General features: G+C 47.0%; 6 protein-coding genes across 6 annotated transcripts; 3 read left to right on the top strand and 3 right to left on the bottom strand.

Moving 5' to 3' along the window:
• Nucleotides 1-11: 11 nt before the first annotated feature.
• Nucleotides 12-2,758, bottom strand: SPPG_08991 (uncharacterized protein). Its single transcript, XM_016757142.1, has 9 exons — nt 1,492-2,758; nt 1,221-1,425; nt 1,072-1,155; nt 878-1,009; nt 777-810; nt 610-718; nt 480-546; nt 302-412; nt 12-242 (listed from the first exon to the last, which is right to left on the bottom strand). The coding sequence occupies exons 1-9, from the start codon at nt 2,023-2,025 to the stop codon at nt 133-135; spliced, it is 1,386 nt and encodes a 461-aa protein (XP_016611133.1). The 5' UTR covers nt 2,026-2,758; the 3' UTR covers nt 12-132.
• Nucleotides 2,759-3,016: 258 nt separating this feature from the next.
• On the top strand, nt 3,017-4,357 carry SPPG_02158 (uncharacterized protein; the record flags this gene model as incomplete). Its single annotated transcript, XM_016750458.1, has 7 exons — nt 3,017-3,095; nt 3,155-3,184; nt 3,248-3,327; nt 3,402-3,431; nt 3,499-3,543; nt 3,612-3,704; nt 3,783-4,357. The coding sequence occupies exons 1-7, from the start codon at nt 3,028-3,030 to the stop codon at nt 4,355-4,357; spliced, it is 921 nt and encodes a 306-aa protein (XP_016611132.1). The 5' UTR covers nt 3,017-3,027.
• A 111-nt stretch (nt 4,358-4,468) lies between these two features.
• SPPG_02157 (uncharacterized protein) lies at nt 4,469-7,759 on the bottom strand (the record flags this gene model as incomplete). Its single annotated transcript, XM_016750457.1, has 18 exons — nt 4,469-4,695; nt 4,767-4,792; nt 4,883-5,037; nt 5,095-5,147; nt 5,211-5,337; nt 5,405-5,510; nt 5,579-5,654; nt 5,715-5,766; nt 5,829-5,906; nt 5,967-6,028; nt 6,087-6,213; nt 6,281-6,351; nt 6,414-6,607; nt 6,709-6,798; nt 7,316-7,344; nt 7,424-7,441; nt 7,508-7,626; nt 7,708-7,759. The coding sequence occupies 18 exons, from the start codon at nt 7,757-7,759 to the stop codon at nt 4,667-4,669; spliced, it is 1,464 nt and encodes a 487-aa protein (XP_016611131.1). The 3' UTR covers nt 4,469-4,666.
• A 1,015-nt stretch (nt 7,760-8,774) lies between these two features.
• On the top strand, nt 8,775-9,691 carry SPPG_02156 (uncharacterized protein; the record flags this gene model as incomplete). Its single annotated transcript, XM_016750456.1, has 2 exons — nt 8,775-8,889; nt 8,952-9,691. 2 exons carry the CDS (start codon nt 8,775-8,777, stop codon nt 9,689-9,691), a joined length of 855 nt encoding a protein of 284 aa, XP_016611130.1.
• Nucleotides 9,692-12,759: 3,068 nt separating this feature from the next.
• SPPG_02155 (AGC/RSK/RSKP70 protein kinase) lies at nt 12,760-14,583 on the bottom strand. The gene is made up of 2 exons (XM_016750455.1): nt 14,219-14,583; nt 12,760-14,152 (listed from the first exon to the last, which is right to left on the bottom strand). The coding sequence occupies exons 1-2, from the start codon at nt 14,370-14,372 to the stop codon at nt 12,882-12,884; spliced, it is 1,425 nt and encodes a 474-aa protein (XP_016611129.1). The 5' UTR covers nt 14,373-14,583; the 3' UTR covers nt 12,760-12,881.
• A 408-nt stretch (nt 14,584-14,991) lies between these two features.
• Nucleotides 14,992-15,965, top strand: SPPG_02154 (uncharacterized protein; the record flags this gene model as incomplete). Its single annotated transcript, XM_016750454.1, has 4 exons — nt 14,992-15,243; nt 15,310-15,471; nt 15,534-15,621; nt 15,682-15,965. 4 exons carry the CDS (start codon nt 14,992-14,994, stop codon nt 15,957-15,959), a joined length of 780 nt encoding a protein of 259 aa, XP_016611128.1. The 3' UTR covers nt 15,960-15,965.
• Between the last annotated feature and the right edge of the window lie 4,728 nt (nt 15,966-20,693).

The raw sequence follows: 20,693 nt of genomic DNA, 5'->3' as shown, positions 1-20,693 counted from the left end.
CATCAAGTTGAGGTCTGTCACGTGATCTAAACCAGATCTACTCGCCGTGTATTTGCGATTCAACCTCCTTGCATATAAATCGTACGATAATCGCTATAAATTAAAATCTATGCTTCGAGCGCCAGCCTTATATCACCGCCGGTCATTTACATGAACATACTCAACATCTTCCACCCCCTTTCGCGCAACATCCTTATTAACCATCTCGGCAATCATGGCATTGTTAAACCCCATTGGGTTATCTACGCACAACAGTCGAGTCAGAAATGGCGGCAGTCCTCAAAACGATAATTATACGTACCAAGATACAAGTGATGGCCGGAATCAGCTACGCGGGCTATTCGGGTGGGTACCTTCATTCCTTTAACGGCACTCATGGCGGCGTGGTAATCCATCCAGTCGTGCGCTCCGTCTAAGTGACATGGTCTTGTTATCAGAATTGTAAAGAAACGGATGGTCTACATTTTACTGGTGCTTACATAAGAAGGTCGTTGGCATCTTCAAATTGGCTAGGCGGTCGTGAAGGGGTTTCCGTGCCCAAGCTCCCTATGCGGAACAAAGCACTCATTAGAGGATGCAACAACAACAAGCTTCGAAGAGGTAATATACCGGCAAAAGTAATCTTGCTAATGCAAACTCTCCACTTCCGGTCTGAGCTGATATATGATAGATATAACTGTGCAGATCGTCTGCGTCGCTCTGGTCAAGGTAGGCAAACCTGAACGATAATCATGAATATCCAGGCTCGCACTCAACGTCCAAACAGTCCATCTTACCGACGACTTGTGTACTTGCGGACCAGTGATGGACCTATTCATCAGCGCATTAGCAATTGACGTGTACTATCGAATAAGATATCTTATAAGAAAATACTCACCCCAGGGCCCCATCGTACGAATAACAGACATGGGTGTAACATTCCATGACCACAACGTCGTAAAGAGCGCGGGTAGGAATCCACGTCGTCTCAGTGCCGCTTCCTGACCTTCTGGTATTTTGCCAACACCGGCTGATATCCGAGAATTTTAGTAGAGGCCAAGCCGCTGCACCATTTGAACATGCGATATGTACCTGGCGAAACAAGCACAAGTTTCTCGACTCTTTCAGGGTGTTTCAACGCGTAACATGCAGAGAGGTAACCACCCAGACTATGTCCTATTTATTATTAAAAACTGCATCAGATTATAACCATGGCGAATATGAAAGTCTGATATACGTACCCATCAATGTCATTGAATCAATACCATTCGCCTCTCTCCACTTTTCTAATGATTCTACAAAAAACGTCTCCGCATCTTCCACGATTTCATCATCCGTTGCTCCACGTTTTAATTTCGGGAATGGCGGACGACTACTATTTGCCATGCCAAGCCAGTCGATAGCATAGATTCTCCAGCCGGAGACGTCGCTCAGTCCAGCAAAGTTCTGTTGACCTTAAAGAATTAACAATGCAGGTTGCCGTATTGGATGAGAGCTTATCACCAAACGTACCCTATAAAAAAAACCCAACCCAGCCCCATATCCGTGCGCCATAACCAGAGTCTTCTTCTTTGTGCCCGTTCGACCAACTTCTTCCACGGGGGCCACGTCCTGTTCCAAGTGAACCATTTCGCCGCCTGATCCATGACTCAGTTCTCTTCGCAGGATACCAGCACCCGTGGTATGATGCAACTTTTCATCTGTTCGATCGATAACTAGTGTGTTGATCATTTGCCCATCGCCAACGTCTACAAGGCCCACACGGGCAATCAAACTCTCGTTCGGCTCCGTGGATTGCACCGACGCAATATCTTGAGAGATGTCTTTGGTTGGTGTTGGCAGTTCGGTTGTTTCTTGTACAGCTTCACGAGCCTCCTGTGGTGTAGCAGCTCCCACGAGGGTACTCGCTGGCTTAAAGTACTGAAATCTAGAGAGCAACCTGTTTTCTGCCGCCTGCGCCAGCGTCACTGATGTCGGTGTCCAGGAGAACAAAGACCAACTTCGGCCCTTGGGTTGTTGGTGGGGCACAAATGCAACGTCGGCCATTGTGGACTGTCGAACAATGCGCCGCCGTAATGAGGCAAGTCGTTGTGGAGTAAAGAACGGGACTCTGAGAGTACGGGCTTTCTGAGCGTTGCAAATTCGAGGGTCAGCACCTTTAGGTAATGCTCGTCGAAAGTTGTCTATAGCAGCAGAGAGCTGAGAAGCAGTGTCTCGGTGCTTGTGCTCGAAGGATCGCCTCCAAGCGGCTATGCGTTGGGCGTGGCGATGCAACGTTGCGATGGTATGAGAGTGGAGAATGGAGATGAGGTTATAAAAGTGACCTTTGCAAGTCGCTCTTTTTAAAAGATGTGGAATTGGAAACTTGACAAATGCCGTTTTGCTGGTCGGCAGCGGGAATTCCGGATGACGGAAGCGCGATCCCAAACCCTCTGAGTCATCGTCATTCGTGGCAGCCTTCAAGAGGGTCGCAATGTATTTACGCACAATGTTACAGAGAATTGTTAAAGTTTTAGTTCATTAAATCGTAACGCTGAGCCAGAAACGAGTAGAAAGCATGAACGCATGAGCATGTCAATTCCAAGAAAGAAACGTAGTGCACTAAAGAACAGCCCATGCATTGGACCTCAACGGTGGGCATGCAGCTAGGCGTTACAGTCTACTCCATTTCAGTAGACGTCGCCTTCTCAAAGCACTCACGGACTGCGTATCAGAGTACCACTTGTGTGTATCTGCCTCTGATACCATGTCATGACATCTGCTTGTTGCACATGGTAGACCATGTCAACTGGTTATCAAAAAGGAATGTTCGAAAGCGCAGTTCTGGCAGTTTCTGCTGACATAATCATGAACAGCTGTGCCATCAACTTCACGTAACACGCCCTTTCCTACGCAGCCATTCCTTCGTTTTCCCCACGGAGGTTTTATTCGCCATCTGTGGCGACTGCAGATTGCCGCAACTTTACCTGTCGAACTTGTCTACTTGTTTTACGGTGAAGAGATTTGCTGAACGCATTCATCTGTGATCTCGGTCACCGTCGCGTCAATATGGCAACAGAGTATTACGATATACTTGGTCTGGAACAGTGCTGCACCGCAGAAGATATCAAAAAAGCGTAAGTGGGTTGGTTCTTCCTGCCATGAATTGACGTACTAATGTAGTATTGATGTGTAGTTACAAAAAGGAAGCGCTTAAATGGCACCCGTAAGTCTGACTCGAAGTGCGAATATCAACTTGCGCCCTCATACCGATTCCTTTGATGTTCAGCGATAAAAATTTGGAAAATGCTGAGGAAGCTCAAATGCGGTTTCGGCTTGTAGCTGAGGCATATGAAGTGTTGAGCGATGGTACGGAGTGAATGAACAAGTTTCGGTGGAAGAGCATGATAGATCGTTGATTCTAATTTGGCTTGATAATCAAGATCAAAAGAGAGCGTACTACGATCGCACGGGTAGGACCTAGACATTTTCAGAGAACCATTTTGTGAAAGGTGCTTAACCACATGCGTGTTACTTCAGGTGCTCAAGCCAAGGATATCCCAGAGAATCCGTCAGTCCCATCCGGTGAAGTGGTGTTGCGGTTCACTGTATTAACGACTCCTGTGTACTGATTTTTCATTATATTCTTTCAGCACACCCGAGAGGACATCCGGTCGATCCTTTCCATGTATTTGAAGCCTTCTTTGGAAACACTTCGCTATTTTCCGTCATGGAACAGCTTTTCAGTATGTGCCGTTTACCATGCTTTTGGTTGCGCTGCTTGACAGGGAATTGACCATGGATCGCGGCTATCATTACCCCAGGTCATGATCCATTTGAAGATTTCCGAGCCCATAGCCGCACACGTCGGCCTAACCCCGGCTTTCAGCATCTGGACCCATTTTTGCAGGGTTTCTTGGGTCATCCTTTTGCCGATATTCCGACTGGACGGGCACGCATTACTCGCCAGCGTCCTTCAGTTTCCCAAGATCCATCTCGCCGCGATCCTTTCTCTGACCCCTTCTTTGATAGGATCGGTGTGTTTAGGAGCTATAGCACCATTCCCTCGATGCATGAATTCTGGGAAACAGCGCACAATGCTTCACACTTGAATCTTCCGAGAAGCGCGTCTTGTCCTGTATCTGACCCACATCTACACCATGCGACGCCAGAGGCATTCGCCGGAACCCGGCAGCCGCGAGACTCTGGTGTCTCGATGCATTATAGTCCTTCCGAACGCGGTGTACCTTCGCAGCCTCAGCAACCGCATCCACTGCAGGCGTCTAGAGAATACGCTCAACCTATGGGTTCTAACAGACAACCCTCTTATCCTATGCGCGCATCTGAGCGCTCGGCGTCAACGAATGGATCTACCCGGATCAATGTTCCCATATTGTGAGGTGGAGATGCAGGTGGCGTATGTTATTGGGTATACCAGCGGGTTCTGCATAAGTAATCTGAAGGCGAATGATGTCTTTTGCATAATTTGGAGTGCAATGCAAATGGGAATGGGACGCCATGTATCGATTGCATTCTGGTCTGATGTATATATTGTTCTTTGATCTACCAAGTTGTGTTTAGTTTCTTGTTTTCTGCTTTTTTGTCCAAGCCTCGTATATATACTCTGTTGGCTGGTAAATGCTGCCTAACACTGCAAGATCCTAACTATCTGCCTAGCAGATTTATGATATCAGTGCATAAAATGCCCTCACTTGGTGACATTTACAACGATTTTCCCTGAGGCGCCGGATCAGAAAGTGAGTTTGGCTGGAGAGAAACTGTGTGATGCGAATAAGACCATAACGTACCCATACTCTGATTACTTTCCATGTACCTGTCCCGAAAAACAAAGGAAAGTCCAATCAGAGCGATTCAATCCCCAAATTGGTGACAATTCACTTGCGTAAAACCACTATTTACCCACCTATGAGCCTCAGCAATGTCCTCCCATCCAAATTCCTTATCAATAATCAATTTCAAACTTCCATCGACAAGGCCCGGTAGGACCTCTTTTTCAATATGGTTTCGCAGAGCGATTTGGTATTCTAGTGAACGGGAGCGAAGCGTGGATCCTTGAATCTGTCGGGCCAATCTTAGTGTTTGTAGTCTGGTCGAATGGAAACACACGAGTCATACCTTGAGTCGTTTGAGAAGGATAGGTGCCATATTGGACTTTTCGAGGACAGCGCCTATATAGGTCAAATGGCTCAGGCTTTGACGCTCTATAAAATACTGATCAGCAAATACTTTACCTTGCAAGAAAGCCAAGAGGACCATACGCCCATCCACTGCCAAAGAAGCCAGGTTTTTATCCCAGTACCCCGCTCCGATAAAGTCTACAATGGCATTGACACCCTTTCCGTTTGTGATTTCTTGCACCTTTTTGTTTATCACAGCAGTGGGTTGACATTGAGCATGTCTAAAAAGTCATTTGTCAAGTCCGCACCTTTTGTTGAAAGTCTTCTTTTTTGTAATTGACACCGTCGGTTGCTCCGAGGGATTTGCAGAATGCGAGCTTGTCTTCGTGTCCGGCTGTTACAATGATGTGTTTTCTTTTGGTGCAAACAAAGAATTATGAGGAATGGTATATAACGATTCATGACAAACAAAACGGACGTACGCCTTGGCCTTTTTGGCAAGTTGAATAGCAGATAACCCCACACCACTGGCTCCAGCATGGATGAGGACATCCTCGCCTGTTTTACAAATAAGCTGTCTTGGCAGTTTGCGTAAATCTACCTTTGTCATAGGCGTACCTTCTTTGAGATCGTTGATCAGAAACAAAGCCTGATATGCCGTGAACCAAACCTTTGTCCAAGGACTAGATCAGCATCATGTGTGGAGCACAAACAAACAAGTGTTTTGCATACCTCAGGAATGGCAGTCGCTTGTTGAAAGGTAAACTGTTCCGGAATGGACATTGCCATGTGTTCCGAAATTGTCACATACTGAATCGCACGTCAACTTTTCCTGAATACCATTATTCAACTTTGTTGACATCAACCAACCTCTGCGTAGGCACCCCCATAGACGAGTCCAAAAACCCTATCCCCCTTCTTGTACCTCTCCACTGACCAAACAAGTCAGATTAGATCCACAATCTATAAATCGAGCGATCGTCGGCATACCCTTTGGACCAACTTCCTCCACAACACCCGCAAATTCCACCCCGAGGATATCAGACGCCCCCTTTGGAACGGGGTAATGCTGGTCCCGCTGGAGAATGTCCATTCTGTTCAAAGCAAAAGAGTGGATCTATCATATTGGGTTCACTTTGATTAGTCAGAACCTCCTTTTTGTAATGGATGGATAGGTTTGTTACCTTCACTAGTAGCTCATCGTCCTTTGGACTCGGTTTGGGAACGGTATCGATCGCCAGCCCGGATGCATTGCCTTTTGTTTCGCCCGTTTTCAATAATGCCACTATCAGATAAATAAGCAACTGTGAACCCCACCTGGCTTTTTGACAACTACTGCTCGCATAGTCCCCGTCATAATCCTTGCTTGTCGCTTGACCACAGATCTGTTCGTCTGTTCGTCGATTATATGAATAAAACTATTCAGTCGATCAAAAGTGTTTTCGAAAATCGAACGCTGACAAACAGGTTGGGATATCAAAGTCGGCCATTTGGGTGGTCCGACGTTCCGCCTGGTGACGCGTAAGGAACGTCAGGTTGGCTCTGTCGAGTGTCGCAGCATGGAGCAGCTGCCCGACAAAAAGTAAAGCGATAGCACCAGAGTTGGACCTACTTTTGCTGTTGCAGAGCCACTGGATATACACAAAAGTAACTTATGAAATCTGTGAGCACAAGATGGTTTCCATTAACTTCTGGTAGTAACCTGGGTGCCATTAAGGCATTCAGAACATTGAATTTTATAAAGCATCACGAAGTTAAATGGCAGATGAAAATGTAAAAGAAAGGTGAGATGTCTCCAGCACAAGGAGAACTTGGGCTCATGGAACCCGAACATCAGAAGATGGGTCCTTTACATGAATGCAAATGGCGAGGGAAACCCCGTTTTGCACTTTCATATGTCTTTACGCTCCCTGTAATCTGCATATGGGGTTGCTTCACCGTGTTATGGAGCTGCATACTGTTTAGTTGTGCCATGTGGTATTCATGCATTAGTGCTCGGCTTCGACTTTTCCTCACGAAACCGGTTCAAGGAAGAGGTGCATCATCTTGCCGTCCGAACCCATGTCACATCAGAGGGGCATCTCAACAGGCAAAAAAAAGGCCCACAAAAATTCATCATCCAAAAGTCCACGGAGAATCGCAACCAGATCCATTCGCAGGATTAAATCGATATATATTAGTCTACCCGCAACATTCCCCTTCGCCAACTGTTCCTCTACTTCATCTTTGCAAAGAGTTTGTCCGCAGCCTAAAAGTTTCCAAATTTCTCAAGTTAGATACCAGTCAAATCTGACTATGAAGGGGATTGCCATGATCTTCAGACTTACGCAGTGGTTGACGCACTCCTACACAAGAGAAAGGAACACATGTCAAACACGACACTGTAGTAGGGGCTGGAAATGGAGGCTTACCATCAAGTCAAAGAACTCTTCAACGCAGGTCTCTTCTCCAGCATCCCCGCCTTCCACTCGTGCAGTACACGCGTCGAGTTTTGCCTTTAGGCTGTGGCAATGGTGACCCTCAGCACAGTCTGCCAAAACGGACGAGATTTAGCATTGAGTGAATATGCTACAATCTAATCACCTGCGCAAAACAAGCACAAATGACATACCGGCTTCAATCTGGGGCTTGGGGTCTTCAGAGGGGTTCCAGTCGTCAGACATTGCTAGCGGATGTGGGTGATGGATGAGGAAAACGATTGCCCAATTTCCACCTCGGAGAAGGACCTTCAACAGCAGCCACGACAGGGTATCACGTGAGTAACCTAGCAACCAGAGGCCGAGCGTCGCCGAGTGATTACCTAATACACGTGATATGCTTGCCAAATTCAACCAATCAAACATCTTCAGTGCAACATAATCCCTCCCACATCAGCAAGCATTGCAGCCAGGTTGAATTAACCACATTTATTGTGACATCATCCTCACGAAGATAAACAAAAAACGGGTCCAATACCTGCAATGAATGATTGGCAATTACTATCCCTTTGCGGCCATCTATGAGAGGAATATTCTGCAGTTGCCACCTGCATACATGCATGACTCAATATATCTGCTCTTTTTTCTATATAAACCCCCCCTCTTCTTCTTCCCTCTTGTTTCTTTACCCTCGACTCGCAAGCATCTGCCAGCACTCAACTCTCAAGTCCATCATGAGAATCCTGCTCTGGTGCCGAGGACCTCGTCCGCCCGACAAATACAACATAACCCCTTGCAAATGCTGCTACTACTATATCGCTATGATCGCAGGTATATCTTGATGATTTTTCCCACGCGCATATTCCCAGTCTAATTCTGATCTACCTTGGTATCTGAAACATCCTCCAAGAATTTCGGAATCAAAGGGCGAGTAGGATTTCTCTCGTGGTGGTGGGCGCTAGTTACCCGGTTAGAACAACCGTAATGTATTGCATGTGTAATTGGGCCTAGTAGTAGTTTGTTACTTGTAAGGAGTTCGTTAGCTAGTTAGCTTTTCCGGGCTGGTTGTCGCCAGTCCAGTGGTTCAATCCACATTGGTGTATTAACCAATACACTAATCCCTTGCTTGAAGAAATTTGGCGACGTGTGTTGGGAGAGGTGTCTCGTTCCTTTTTGCTCTCGCTCTTCCTTTGAGCTTGTTTTTTTTTTCTTCTTGCGCCAACGACGGACAGTCGCCTCTTCGTCTTTGCGAATGACCAATATGGACTCTGTTGGGCCAATGCGCAAGAAGCCAGGTGCCAAGCCGAATCCCTTCATAACGGACATGGTTGCGCATAGGAAAGAGAAGAACAGGCAGGCTCAAAAGGCATTGCGAGGTAGCGTGTTTTTCGGTTTGGTTTCCACCATGTGCGCGAAATTCATGCTTTCCTTCATGTAGAGCGACGCGCACAGCAGGCCTTTGAGCTCCAGAACGAATTACGTTCTCTCCGCTCTCAGGTCTCGTCTCTTGGTCAGGAACGGGCGCAATTGCGTCAAGAGAACCGGCAGCTACAACAGCTTCTGGCTCTTACCTTTAGCTCGTGGCTTCCTGAGGTTGCGCAGGAGATGGCGGATGCTCACTCGCACGACGCCGTGATGATTGCGGCAAAGGCATTAGCGGAGTTACAGGCTCGCCCAGTCATTCGTCAAGAGAAAGTATTTGCTGAGCCAGCAAATGTAAAGACTTACTCTCCAGTTCCAATGGACGTAACACAGACTGAAGATGATACAGAGGACGAAAGCTTTCAAGAGGGAGGCGAGGATACATTCCTTCCGGCGATTCAATCAGAATGGGACGATAATCCCAAAACACCCAATGCTGAGGAGTCTTCGGTCATTACCGCCCATATATCTCACCTCCCCACACCCGATCCTTGCCCTCCCATCAAAAGCTGCTGCCCTCCTGCAAAGAACCCCTTCTCTACCACCTTAGAGCCACCTGCAGCCGTTGAAAACTGTGCCGAGACTATGCCTTGTTTCGTTCTTCGCGAGAAAATCCTCAAATACGGTCGACACATTGATCTTGCTGCCTTGTGTGATGAATTAGTGCGGCGAGCGGTTTGTCACGGCAATCCGTGGGACCCCGCCGATTGGACGGTTCCTCCAGACCTTTTTGAACGTTTTCCTTGCATGAAGTAAAATGTACGGACCCCACATCTTACTTTTGGTGATTTCTTGTATATATTAGTGTGTTGTCCTGTCGTCGAGAAACGAGTATTATATCGGATAGAGAAGCGTTGATGTGCTCTGAGCTGGTGTCCTGAGTCATGTCCAATACAATTATTTACAACTGCAAGTCTTTTGGGATTAAACGATGTGGAGAGTTGAACTGTGGGGTATTCTGATGGAAGCATGTAGGCTTTCGTTATAGGCCTTTAAAAATAAAAACAAAAAGGAAGAGCAGAAAAGACCTTCAATAGTATCCATGACTGTGCCATCCTTGGCCGTACACGTGCTCAGAGGCTGCTATTTACAAAGGAAGTTGAAAGTGCGCAGAGACCACTTCACCAACCTCCACGATCGGTGGAGGACAAGTCACCTTGAAAACCCATTTTGCAACACTTTTCTACTTGCCTCCAACGACGGAGATTGGGCCACTCAGACATCACATGCACACACCCAAAAAACGTCCCTCCGAAGAGGTCATCCGCCCCTGCTCGCCAAGCAAGAAAATGCTGACAGTTTGCGAGCAGAAAGTGACAGTGATTGATTCCGTGCCGGGCCATGTGCACGTCGAGAGACCGTTATTGAAGGAGCTTTGCGACCGAGAAAGAGAGTCTGCACAGGCCAAGCTGAAGAGAATGGCTGAGAGTCCTGTGGCTGCTCTGCCACATGAACTGATTTCGATGGTCTTTTATTGTGAGTTTCCGCATGTGTTCAAGAAAAGTAGAGGGCGAAAGGGGTGGTGTAGGTTATGAAGGGTGGCTCATACGCTCTTTGACTTTTGACACAGACATTCACGATCAGTCCACCCTGGCACGAATTGCGCTTGTTTGTCGCGCATTCAACATTTGCGCGACGCCTTTATTATACAGGCAAGTTGGGAAGGACTTTCCCTGTTTGCAGATGAACAGAATGTTAACCTGGTGTTAAATATGGTTTCCTTCCTGCATTAGATATCCCAAATTCAAGTCCACCTTCAACTGGGCACAATTTATTCAAACGTTGATTCGCCATCAGAATACTCGTCCGCTGGGAACATTTGTTCAGGTATGTAACTATCGGCTGTAGTGCCCTATATTTCCAATTATGTTGTATGTATACTCATGCGCGATATGATGTTGACACTTGCTGCTTTTCCAGATGATTGATTTATCCTCACCAGAAACAAAATCTAATTCCAGTAACAGCAATGCGCGGTCGTCTCGCGTCGTTCCAATTTATTCCTCGGCGGCTACGAGCACCATTGAGCTGATTGTTCAGACAGGGGAAGCTGGAAACAACAACCAGATCGGCGTAGAAGATGATGGATATAGTATTGTTTCTGAAGATAACGAACCTGATATTCTGTCGACGATTTTACCGCCAGTTACCATGTTGGTGAATGGTAGCCAGTGGGGGTATGCGGAGAGTCATGTGGGGGGGAGTGCTGATGGACAAGGAATTACGACGGTCCCACCAGAGCCACCTACGGCCGCACCACCTCACCACACGGTTGTCTGGAACTATTTAAACCAGCCTCCTACCGCCGTGCATCAACACCCTCTTGTACATCATCTCCACCATCCCGGCTCCACCCTCGCCTTCCAACCTGGACATAATCCACCAATTCCACCCCATATCCTCCATCACCTACGGGTTCACCAAACCGACACAATACCCAGCACCCCGGCAAAAGACATAAAAAAGTCTCCCCGACTGCAAATACAATCGTCATCCTTAATATCCCTCGCTATAAACTGTCCAAACCTCCTTCACGTGTCTCTCTCCAACTGTCCTATCCTCCCCGACACGCTGATAAAGGAGACAAATGAATACCTGTCCACCGTTCAATACACGCCTCAACCATACCTAACCCGAATTCCAATCACACCGACAACGGCACTCGAGCGTCTCGTCAAAGTGTGTCCCCGGATTGTGAGTATTGATTTGCGGGGATGCGAATGGGTAACAGAGGAAGTTGTCAATGTGTGCCTGGGATGGAAGGAGTTGCGAGCTCTGAATTTGGGACGTTGTGCAAAAATTGGGAGTGGATTAGCGAAATTATTTTTTGTGGATAAGGGTGAGACTGTTGAGGGGGCTGTAAAGAGAGTTTTGACTGCTGGCAATGGGAATACCAATGGAAATGGAAATGCAAATGGAAACGGGAATGCAAACGGTGGAGGTACTGGGAATTAAAAAAGAATTGTAGCGACCCTCGAGTTTGTTGGTTGGTGCATGGTATGGTTGCGTTGTGCATGAGCACATTTTGCGTCCCTCCAAAAAGCGAGGGGATGTGTCAATGTTTTTTTGCTAGTTTTGTTTTACCTTCCTGGACACTATATGTTGCAAAGTTTGTACTGTTGGTATACGTTTTTGTATGTGAATAGTGCCGCTGAATGGAAATCAAATATAACTTTGCTGCCAACCCTCATTGGTTTACGAATAATCAAACCATCTATATTCTTGCTCTTTGTTTGCAATGTTCCACGAGATGATGAGATGGTGAGCCGCGGGTCGAATATGACGGTAGATGGAATCCTCACAAACACCTAACTGGGGAATACCATAACTGAGGAATACACAGACGAAAAGCCCAAATTCACGCAAACCCATCCAAAACATGGCAGTCATAACCAGCAGCTTCCTAACTCTGGTAGCAGTGTTAAGAGCCCGATTCTAAAGAAGGTGCTTGAAAGATTTTAACCCTTGGTCGATATGCTTGGTCAAGCGGGAAAAGGCACAGCATTGATATCTGTACGATGGGATTTGAAACAATAGGCTGTGTGTTTGTCAGGGAAAAGATGCTAATAAAGAAGGTCACAGGCGACTGGGCTTTCGGAGGGCTTGCATAATTTGGAGTACATTGCCCAGGTATCAGGGAAACCTAAAAACTTGGTAAGGGATTCGGGCGGTGACGATCTTTTAACTCTTTGGGCTTTTGTCCTCCCTAACAAAGTTCGGTGAGGCAAATCGTAACTTTACAAGGTATGCCAAGAATGGCGAGTTTTCGATTCTGGCCGCTGAGCTTTTCGAGCGGTCACCTCCAGGTATTTCCATGCACCAATTTCCCCTCAAAATCAGTCCCAAATTGATCCATTCGAGAATATATTATGATTACGACCTTATGTACACTGCGTATTCGCAGTCCTTTACAACTGAACAAAAACGAATGCCCACCAAAAACAAACTATCCGAGATAAGCACTCTCGGCCACATAACTAAATCCTGCAAAATGATCAAACGCAGCTTCAGAAGGCGAATCCGCTACGGGCATCTTGGTAAAGCACTCATCGAAGTTTGAGGTATCCTCTGGATCCAACATTTTGGGCACAAGTGGCGGAGCAACTTCCAATTTAGCCAATTTTTGCCAGTCTAGTTTATTCCGGCGAAAGAAAAGGTGTTCTTTGGCCTGAGCAGGGCCTTTTGGACCGCTTCCGAGTCGCTTTCCAGGGTTCTTTTGCAGGAGCTTCGTGCAAAGATCGCGTGCATGGGCAGTCATGTATTTCGGGCAGGTTACTTTCTTCTTTAAGATTCCGTCCATGATTTGCTTGCGATTGCCCTTCCATGGCACAGATCCCGTCAACATATCATACAACATCACGCCCAGACTCCAATAATCGACGGCTTTGTCGTATCCCTCCTGTCGGTGCTCGTCCAATACTTCGGGTGCCATAAACTCAATGGTGCCGCATACGGTCCGCGCATCCAACGCAACTTTAGAGAGCCCGAAATCAGTCAACAGGACGTGGCCGGTGGAGTTGAGGAGAACATTTTCGGGTTTGAGGTCTCGGTAGATGATACCGAGTTCGTGGAGATGCTCGATGGCAAGTAAGAGCTCCGCAATGTAAAAGCACGCTACATCTTCGGCAAACATCTTTTCATGGGCCAAGTACGTGAAGAGTTCGCCTCCCGATGCATAACTCAAAATCAGGTACAACTTGAATTCAGTTTGGAAGGCGTAGTGAAGTGTGACAATGAAGGGGTGCTGAACTTCTTCCAAAATATTTCGCTCATTCCGAGTGTGCTCCGCATCTTTACCGTGGAGAACAATCGAAGCCTTTCGCAATACTTTCATTGCGTAGAGATCGCTCTTGCCTTGCGTGGCATGTAAGCCACCTTTCTTGCGAACCAAAAACACCTTTCCGTACGCCCCTTTTCCAATAACACTGACAACATCAAAGTCAGAAAGTCCTACTTTCCGCCGATAAACAGAGTTGGGCGTATCTGCAGACGTAATTGCTGTGAAATTGTGAATATCAACGACTTGGGAGACATCGGCAGGTTCTGCAAAGGAGAGACGCGGTTCTAAAGTTGATGCGGTGTCTTCCTCAGAGGGCGAAGAGGGTAGTATACTGCTTGGGGTTTCGGCAATTGTTGTGCTCTTCTTGCGGACGGCTGGGTTTAGGTTTGATTGACCATTGGGGACAGGCGGTCGCCACCGCACCGTACTGGAAGAAGCTATAGACGACCATACATCAGCCCAAAATTCGCCCTGGCCAGCACAGCCCACTAATGAACACATACCATCAGAGTCTATTCCACTCAAGTCCTCACAAGCCGAGTCATTGCATGGTCCTTTTCGTCGGAATGTTTCATCCTTGTCAAATGCAAAGACATGGTCGTCATCTTCATCCTCGGTGGCACTCATGCTCTCCCTGGGTGTCCGTCCCGCGGGCATCCTTTACAGTGTCTCCGTCTCCAGTGATATATTGTTAAAAACTGCTCTTTCACGACTATGGGCTCCAAACCCAATTCCCCGAGAAAACAAAGAATAATAAACAAAGGTAGGAAAATAAACCCAAAACAAAAGGCGAGAAAGACGTGGGGGGATGAAAGAGTACCAAAAGCATCGAGTCTAAAAAACAGAAGGAGTGGCCGTGGCAGAAGGAAGGTCTAGACGGAAAGGAAAAACGTGGTTTGGTTTTTGGGCGGGGTGACATGTCACATGACTTTAGAGTTCTTTCGGACGGAATTTGACTTTAGGATTTTGAAGTTTTCAAACATGTCCATCAGCAGGCATTCATTACGGTTAACGACACATGCAGGGGGCTCGTCCTTTGGTCTTTGGCGACCGTTGGCGAGACCTTTTGCTACTCTCGCTCCTGGTACGACAAATTCCATCACATAGTGCTCTTTTCGTATACTGATCAGAATGATCTACCTCCCAGAATTTCACCACCTCCTTCACAATGCTCCTGCCACGAAAGCTCCTCCGACTGCACTGAGATCGATATGGGACGGACTACTATCTGCTGTATTGAGTCCTGATGATGTCGCGAACGAGTATCGCAAAAAGTATGCGGACAAGCTCAAGAAAGCGGTTCAGAGGTGTGGGGTTTGAATTGACTACCCAGAACCTTGAAACATTTTCTGACCGAGACTCAAGCGAAGGGGCTAAATCGGTAGACGAACTTATCCAGCGAAAGCGCTCTGCACCTCCTCCAGAACCGTCCAATGAGAATAAGGATGACAAGCCAGATGAAACGAAGACGGGCAAATCGGTCAAGGGGCTAGCTCCTCGCGCTGATGGATTACCCTCGCATGTCAAGGTATAATGGCCTTGGATACGTGACCGTCTTAGCATGTAGCTGATCGACTTGGATTCATATCGTCAGAGCTTGGAAAAGATTGTGGATGTGGAGCGCCTCAAGCAAGAGTCGTCAGACCAGATTGCCAACATTTGGAACGAGTATCACTCGTCAAGACAATGCTTGAGTGGTGCTATGCCGTCAAGCTTCTACCAGAGCCTGCTTGACCAAGCCAAGAAGTTCCCGATGGTATGATTGGCGCTATCATTTGTAGATCATTTGAATTGAGCAGCTCATCCATGTCTATTCAGTTCCTTTTACCCCTTCCACGTAACGAAGGTTACGAGTTCTTTCTTCTTCAGTTTTCCGGTCATCAAATCTACTTTACACCTCTATTAGGTATGCTTTACCGTTTTGGCCTGTGGAGCCGCATGGGCACTAAAGGGACCGACACTTTAGAATACAAGACGCACCGAGAAAATGCTCGACCCCATCTCGTCCTGACACACTACGTCGAGCTCGCAGATGAGAAAGACATTGTCCTCATGGTTGGTGAGCTTGGCGATCCCGATCGCAAAATCCTCACTTTGCAGGAAGCGCAAAACTTGGTATACCAGATGCAAATCTTTTATGTGACGGGATCTCAAGCCAAGAAGGATTTGGTGGAGACGTTCCATAAGAATCCAGCCGGATTTGATTATCAGTCGCTGATTTCAGCAGTCGAGACTCTCTCATAGGCATTTTCATAGGCACGTTCACTGGCATTTGTAGATTAATGCAATTTCTTTATTCATCTTCACGTATGCGGAATCAACACATTCCATTATATGCGAACTCTGTCAGACAATGTGCCTCTGGTCCTTTCTGTTCAAGTTGATGCTTCACATGCACCCAGGCATGTATTCGACGGCGTATATTAGATATTTACGAACGCCCAGTACCCATCATTTGTACAAACCACCTAGACTATTACTACACTAGGAAACACTATATTACGCCAGCTATACTGCTAACAGTGTCCACATCATTCGCATCTTGGTGACAATTGTCCATAATATTAGCGTTCTCACTAGGGTCACTGCTGCCAACAGCACGCATCACTCCCTTATATACAAAATCTCTCGCCCACTGCTCCACATCCTTTCTGCCGCTCATTGGCCGATCCTGTCGCAACACGGCGGGAGAGGACGCTCGCCGTCTTGTAACCTTGTTATGATGCATCACATGCGGTCTTCTCATCAATGTCTTTAAAAATGCTGTCCAGCGGACAAAGACTTGCTCTGGTACGGCCAACCTCCATTCCAGTGTTTCGCAGATCATTGTTCGGGTTTTCGCAATTTTTATTCGTGACAACCCGCTTGCTTGTTCGTATTGGGCCAATGTTAGCGGCGAGTCATTGAGGAACGAATCGGCAAGTGATAGAGCCGACGTGAAGAGGAACAACGGGGTCAGCGATGACCCGTTGCTAGAGTGTTTTGGCTGTGCGTATGCGAATGCAGAGAGGTATTGAAGCGACAGGAAGAGGCATGTTGGTGTCGGTCGGGTGTGAGAGAGTACATGATGAACAAATGATTCAAGGCGGTGTGGATTGATGGTGCCAAACAGTCGTAAATAAATGTGTGTTGCAAGGTGAGCGAAGGTTGTGTAGTGGTGAAGTGCGGTAGGACTTGATGGGGAGGGAGGAGGTGATGGTGACGGTGATAGTGGAAGGTGACAAGGCATGGCAATAGGACCGGTATGCAAAGGGGTGAAAGCCAAGGGAACAAAAGTTCGCCGAGTTGCTCAAAGAATCTTAAATGAAAAATGTAAAAGAGCCCTCTTTCTTGACCCTGCGGACCATATAAATAGATCTCATAATTTTCTTTGAAAGGCCGAAATAAACGAAAAAAAATGGCAAACAACTCTAGTAATATAAAGTCGATGAATCTTGAGAGTGTACATAATTGACCCGACAAAAAGAGGCCGGCGGCCTGCATCGACAAATGCAAGCGGCCACGACGAGTCAGGAGCATCCAGGAGGACGGGCCAAGAAACTCAACCAAAAAAGCTAATAACGCCTTTTCTACCCCTGACTGCCAGAGAAGCGGCGACAAATTGAACAAGGCCTTGGACGACCGGCGCCTCCTCCTCAGCGCAAAGTGTTTCGATCGTTTTATGAAAGTGGTTCCATTAACCAAGAAAGAAAATCGACATTTTCCAACTTGCCAAAAATAAACTCTGGCGGTGAGGCGTTTCGAGCCGTGAGTTTTTCATTGCGGACAGGCGTTTCGAAAGCGGCGTATTTTGCGCTTTTACAGCTTGCCAGGCGGCTGGTACCGGTCAGCAATGACAAATATTTGGACCACTTTTTCTCTTTCTTCCGATGCGGTGTTGGGGGCAGATGAAGTGTGAAGGTGTTCTAGCGTGAAATTACCTTTAGCATGGCTGTGCCATTTGGAGTGTTCCGATTTAATTTGGTGTTGGGGAGGGGGGGTGACAACTTGCACAAGCAAACCCCCAACTTCTTCCGCTCGAGTTCCAAACGAGTTGGAACGATGAGATGCTCGGATATGCAGTTGAGAGCGGCGATGCAAGGATCTAAAGCAGCTTCGGTCCATTTTGGAGCCTTTACCAGACCTTGTGTACCAGTAATCTATGTATCTACGCATTCGATACAAGTTGCACAGAGACTGTATGCCCACAGTCGGCCTGGGACTGGAGGTTTACCACTGGTGCAGGCCAAGTTACACATTCTGCGCTTGCATTTCAGGTCCTAATACTGTCTCTTACTTGCGCACATGAACTCGGATACCAGGAGATGGATGTAGATCGATCAAGATGGTTCAGGGTGGCCATATGTTTGAGGACCCTAACCAGATGAACCGAGTCGCCCACCAGCATTGAGCGTCATCATTGTTATCAGGACCATGGTATGAATGACTGACTAGTTGGGGCACATGCCAGTAGAGGGAGTCGCTCTGTCGGTATCTGTTTGGGGAACAAAAGACCTACGCGGATTAGGAACCCTAACATGTGAGGACGTACTTCATTGGTGCTCCCCCGCCAGTATATGACCAAAATCCCCGTTGTAGGTTGGTTCATACAACACAAGATATGGAACCAAGAACCTGTTCCTTACGATTGCTCATGCGTTGCTGTAAAGATGTGGTACACTGATGCCTGTCCGTATGCAAAGGGCCACAATATCAGAGATTTACTGCCATACCTTTGGTTGAAACTTCTTGTCTCCAATTATAGCTTTATTCTAAAACCAGGCTGGTAGGCTGAGGGTTTGCAGTGGTAAATAGAAGAGACCGGATTTCCAGGTTGCACGGTGCGTTTAACTCTACAATTGCACACAGGGTCCCTTTGACCTTATGTCCGCCATCCATTCGAGGTTTTCGGCTGTGTTCCCCCCTCATTGAGGGACCTCCTGCATACCTCCCACATGCACAACGCATCCACTCCAATCTCGACATCTGTGTTTTGGGTTCAAACATTTGTGGTCTCCAATGCGGCTTTGATATTTGCCACAGTCCTCAACCCTTGGACGTCGGCTTCTTTTAGGGATTCTGGAACGCAGACTGAACACACAAAGGAAAACATTAACGACCCTGTCTTGAGCAGTTACTCAGGGAAGTGGTAGGATAATTCCATTTGTTTAGCAGCGCGAGGGTTATAGGTCGCTCAACACCGTTGGAGCACACAGCGTAGTTCAATAACCTAGTGGGATCCCAGTGCCAGGTAAATATCTCAAGATCTGGAGCATCACAATGCATCAGCCCCAGTTCAGAATCAATACAGCTACATGTCTCAAGGATCTCAGTGGACATCTCATTTGGAAGCACACCTGTGAATGGGATTATGGTTATATGTTCAGCTAGATAAGTAAAGTACGGAAGCGATTGGAGATCGGTACAAATCAGTGGCGTTGATCGCTCCAGACGTCCATGCAACCCAACTTGCAAACCTCTCCTATTATCAATTAATCATTCACTGTTATTGAGTACTTGTGCACTACATGACACGGTTCAAAATGAAATGTAACGAATGCATAGTATGCAACATTAGATGGCTATTCATAACTGTAATAGGCTTGAACGCAGATCTTTGAGAGCGGTTCAATTGTCCATAGTTGGTTGGTTGTTGTTCTACATTTGCACATGGATGGAAGATGTGTACGATTTAGGATGGGCAGTAGAATAGTCCCATTAAGAAGATTGAGCGAGGCATTGATAAATATGCCAAAATGGCGACAGTGGAAAGGGCTGCACAACAGTGATGAACAGCAGGAATTTTTCAATTTATTATCATACATTGTTTACAGTACTTTCGTCAAAGGCTTTCGCATTAGAAATACAAACCGCCCAACGTTGCTGTCAAGAGGTGGTAACCATTTTTCACCTCTTCCCACCTCTTCACACGAGAGTCTCATAGGTCCATCACAGCCTGTGTAAATCCCTCTGGCACCTTTCACGGGGTACTTAAATTTGGCATATCGCTCGCTCCCTCCCAATCCTCAAACCTACCTGTGAAAATTAAAAGCATTCCCTGGGATACAAGGATGCCACGATACTCTCAACTTCTGGATCCAGACTTATCGTTGTACTTGTAGGCTTCCCGTCGCGTGCGGTATTTCTTACGATGCGCACCAAAGTCCTAATCTGTGAATGGTTCGTTCGCTGCTGCAACTCTGAGCGTGCCCCAGACACGTGACTTTAAGACTTATGCAAAGTGAGCATGGAAATACTCAGACGATGCGCATTCATCGACAGTGGGGCACATCATGGTAGAGGGTGGCCTGGTGATTGCGACGAATTCGAGTTCGTTGAGAAGCATGACCCGAGAGGGCGACATGAACTGAACGACGTCGCAATCTTTTTCATCCATTGCGTTCCAGCCAGTGAACGAACTGACAGGAACTGAATGGGAATTATTTTCAATCCAGTGTGCTCCACGCCAGTAAACGAACTGCAACCCCAGGGGTCGGGCAGATGGTTCAACAAAGGAATGGAACGTAATACCAGCTCCCTACCACACTGCTCATTGTTGCAGTACAAATATAATACAACGGTGACTTACTTTTGATTGGTCGTTGAGTTCTGTTGCGCGCAGTCCCTCTGGACAATTCCTGGAAGCCAGTTTCCTCAGAGACGCAGTCCACACAATCAAGGGATGCGGAAGATTAATCCCATGCAACGCGTAAAAGTCATCTGCAGACCACTGGCGCGAATCCTTTTCGCGAGGTACAGATGCAGCATCGGGCTTGACATCTAGGTACGAGCGTCACACGTATGGAGGTAGATGTCGCGAACAGAGAAGATTGATGATTTTGATTGTTCAAAGTGTGTGGGAAAATGGAAGGGCCTTTATATCCGCGCTATTACACAACTGTGCCACTTTGTGCAGTCTTAAGTAAGCAATGGGCTAATGATCCGCATATGACTTTATTGCTTCCCCTTGCGATGTCTACCTATGCACTACCATACCTA

Source organism: Spizellomyces punctatus (genome assembly GCF_000182565.1).
Source record: "Spizellomyces punctatus DAOM BR117 chromosome Unknown supercont1.3, whole genome shotgun sequence".
In the NCBI taxonomy this organism is placed as follows: domain Eukaryota; kingdom Fungi; phylum Chytridiomycota; class Chytridiomycetes; order Spizellomycetales; family Spizellomycetaceae; genus Spizellomyces; species Spizellomyces punctatus.
The sequence above is the reverse complement of the archived record's forward strand: the minus strand, read 5'-3'. Positions and strand labels throughout refer to the sequence as shown.

Coding starts and splice junctions, on each gene's coding strand:
- SPPG_08991 (XM_016757142.1), bottom strand. CDS start 2,025: ATGGCCGACGTTGCATTTGTGCCCCACCAACAACCCAAGGGCCGAAGT. Junction 1,010..1,071: donor ACTTGTGCTTGTTTCGCCAG/GTACATATCGCA, acceptor CTCGGATATCAG/CCGGTGTTGGCAAAATACCA. Junction 243..301: donor CGGCCATCACTTGTATCTTG/GTACGTATAATT, acceptor TGTTGTGCGTAG/ATAACCCAATGGGGTTTAAC.
- SPPG_02155 (XM_016750455.1), bottom strand. CDS start 14,372: ATGCCCGCGGGACGGACACCCAGGGAGAGCATGAGTGCCACCGAGGAT. Junction 14,153..14,218: donor GAGTGGAATAGACTCTGATG/GTATGTGTTCAT, acceptor GGTCGTCTATAG/CTTCTTCCAGTACGGTGCGG.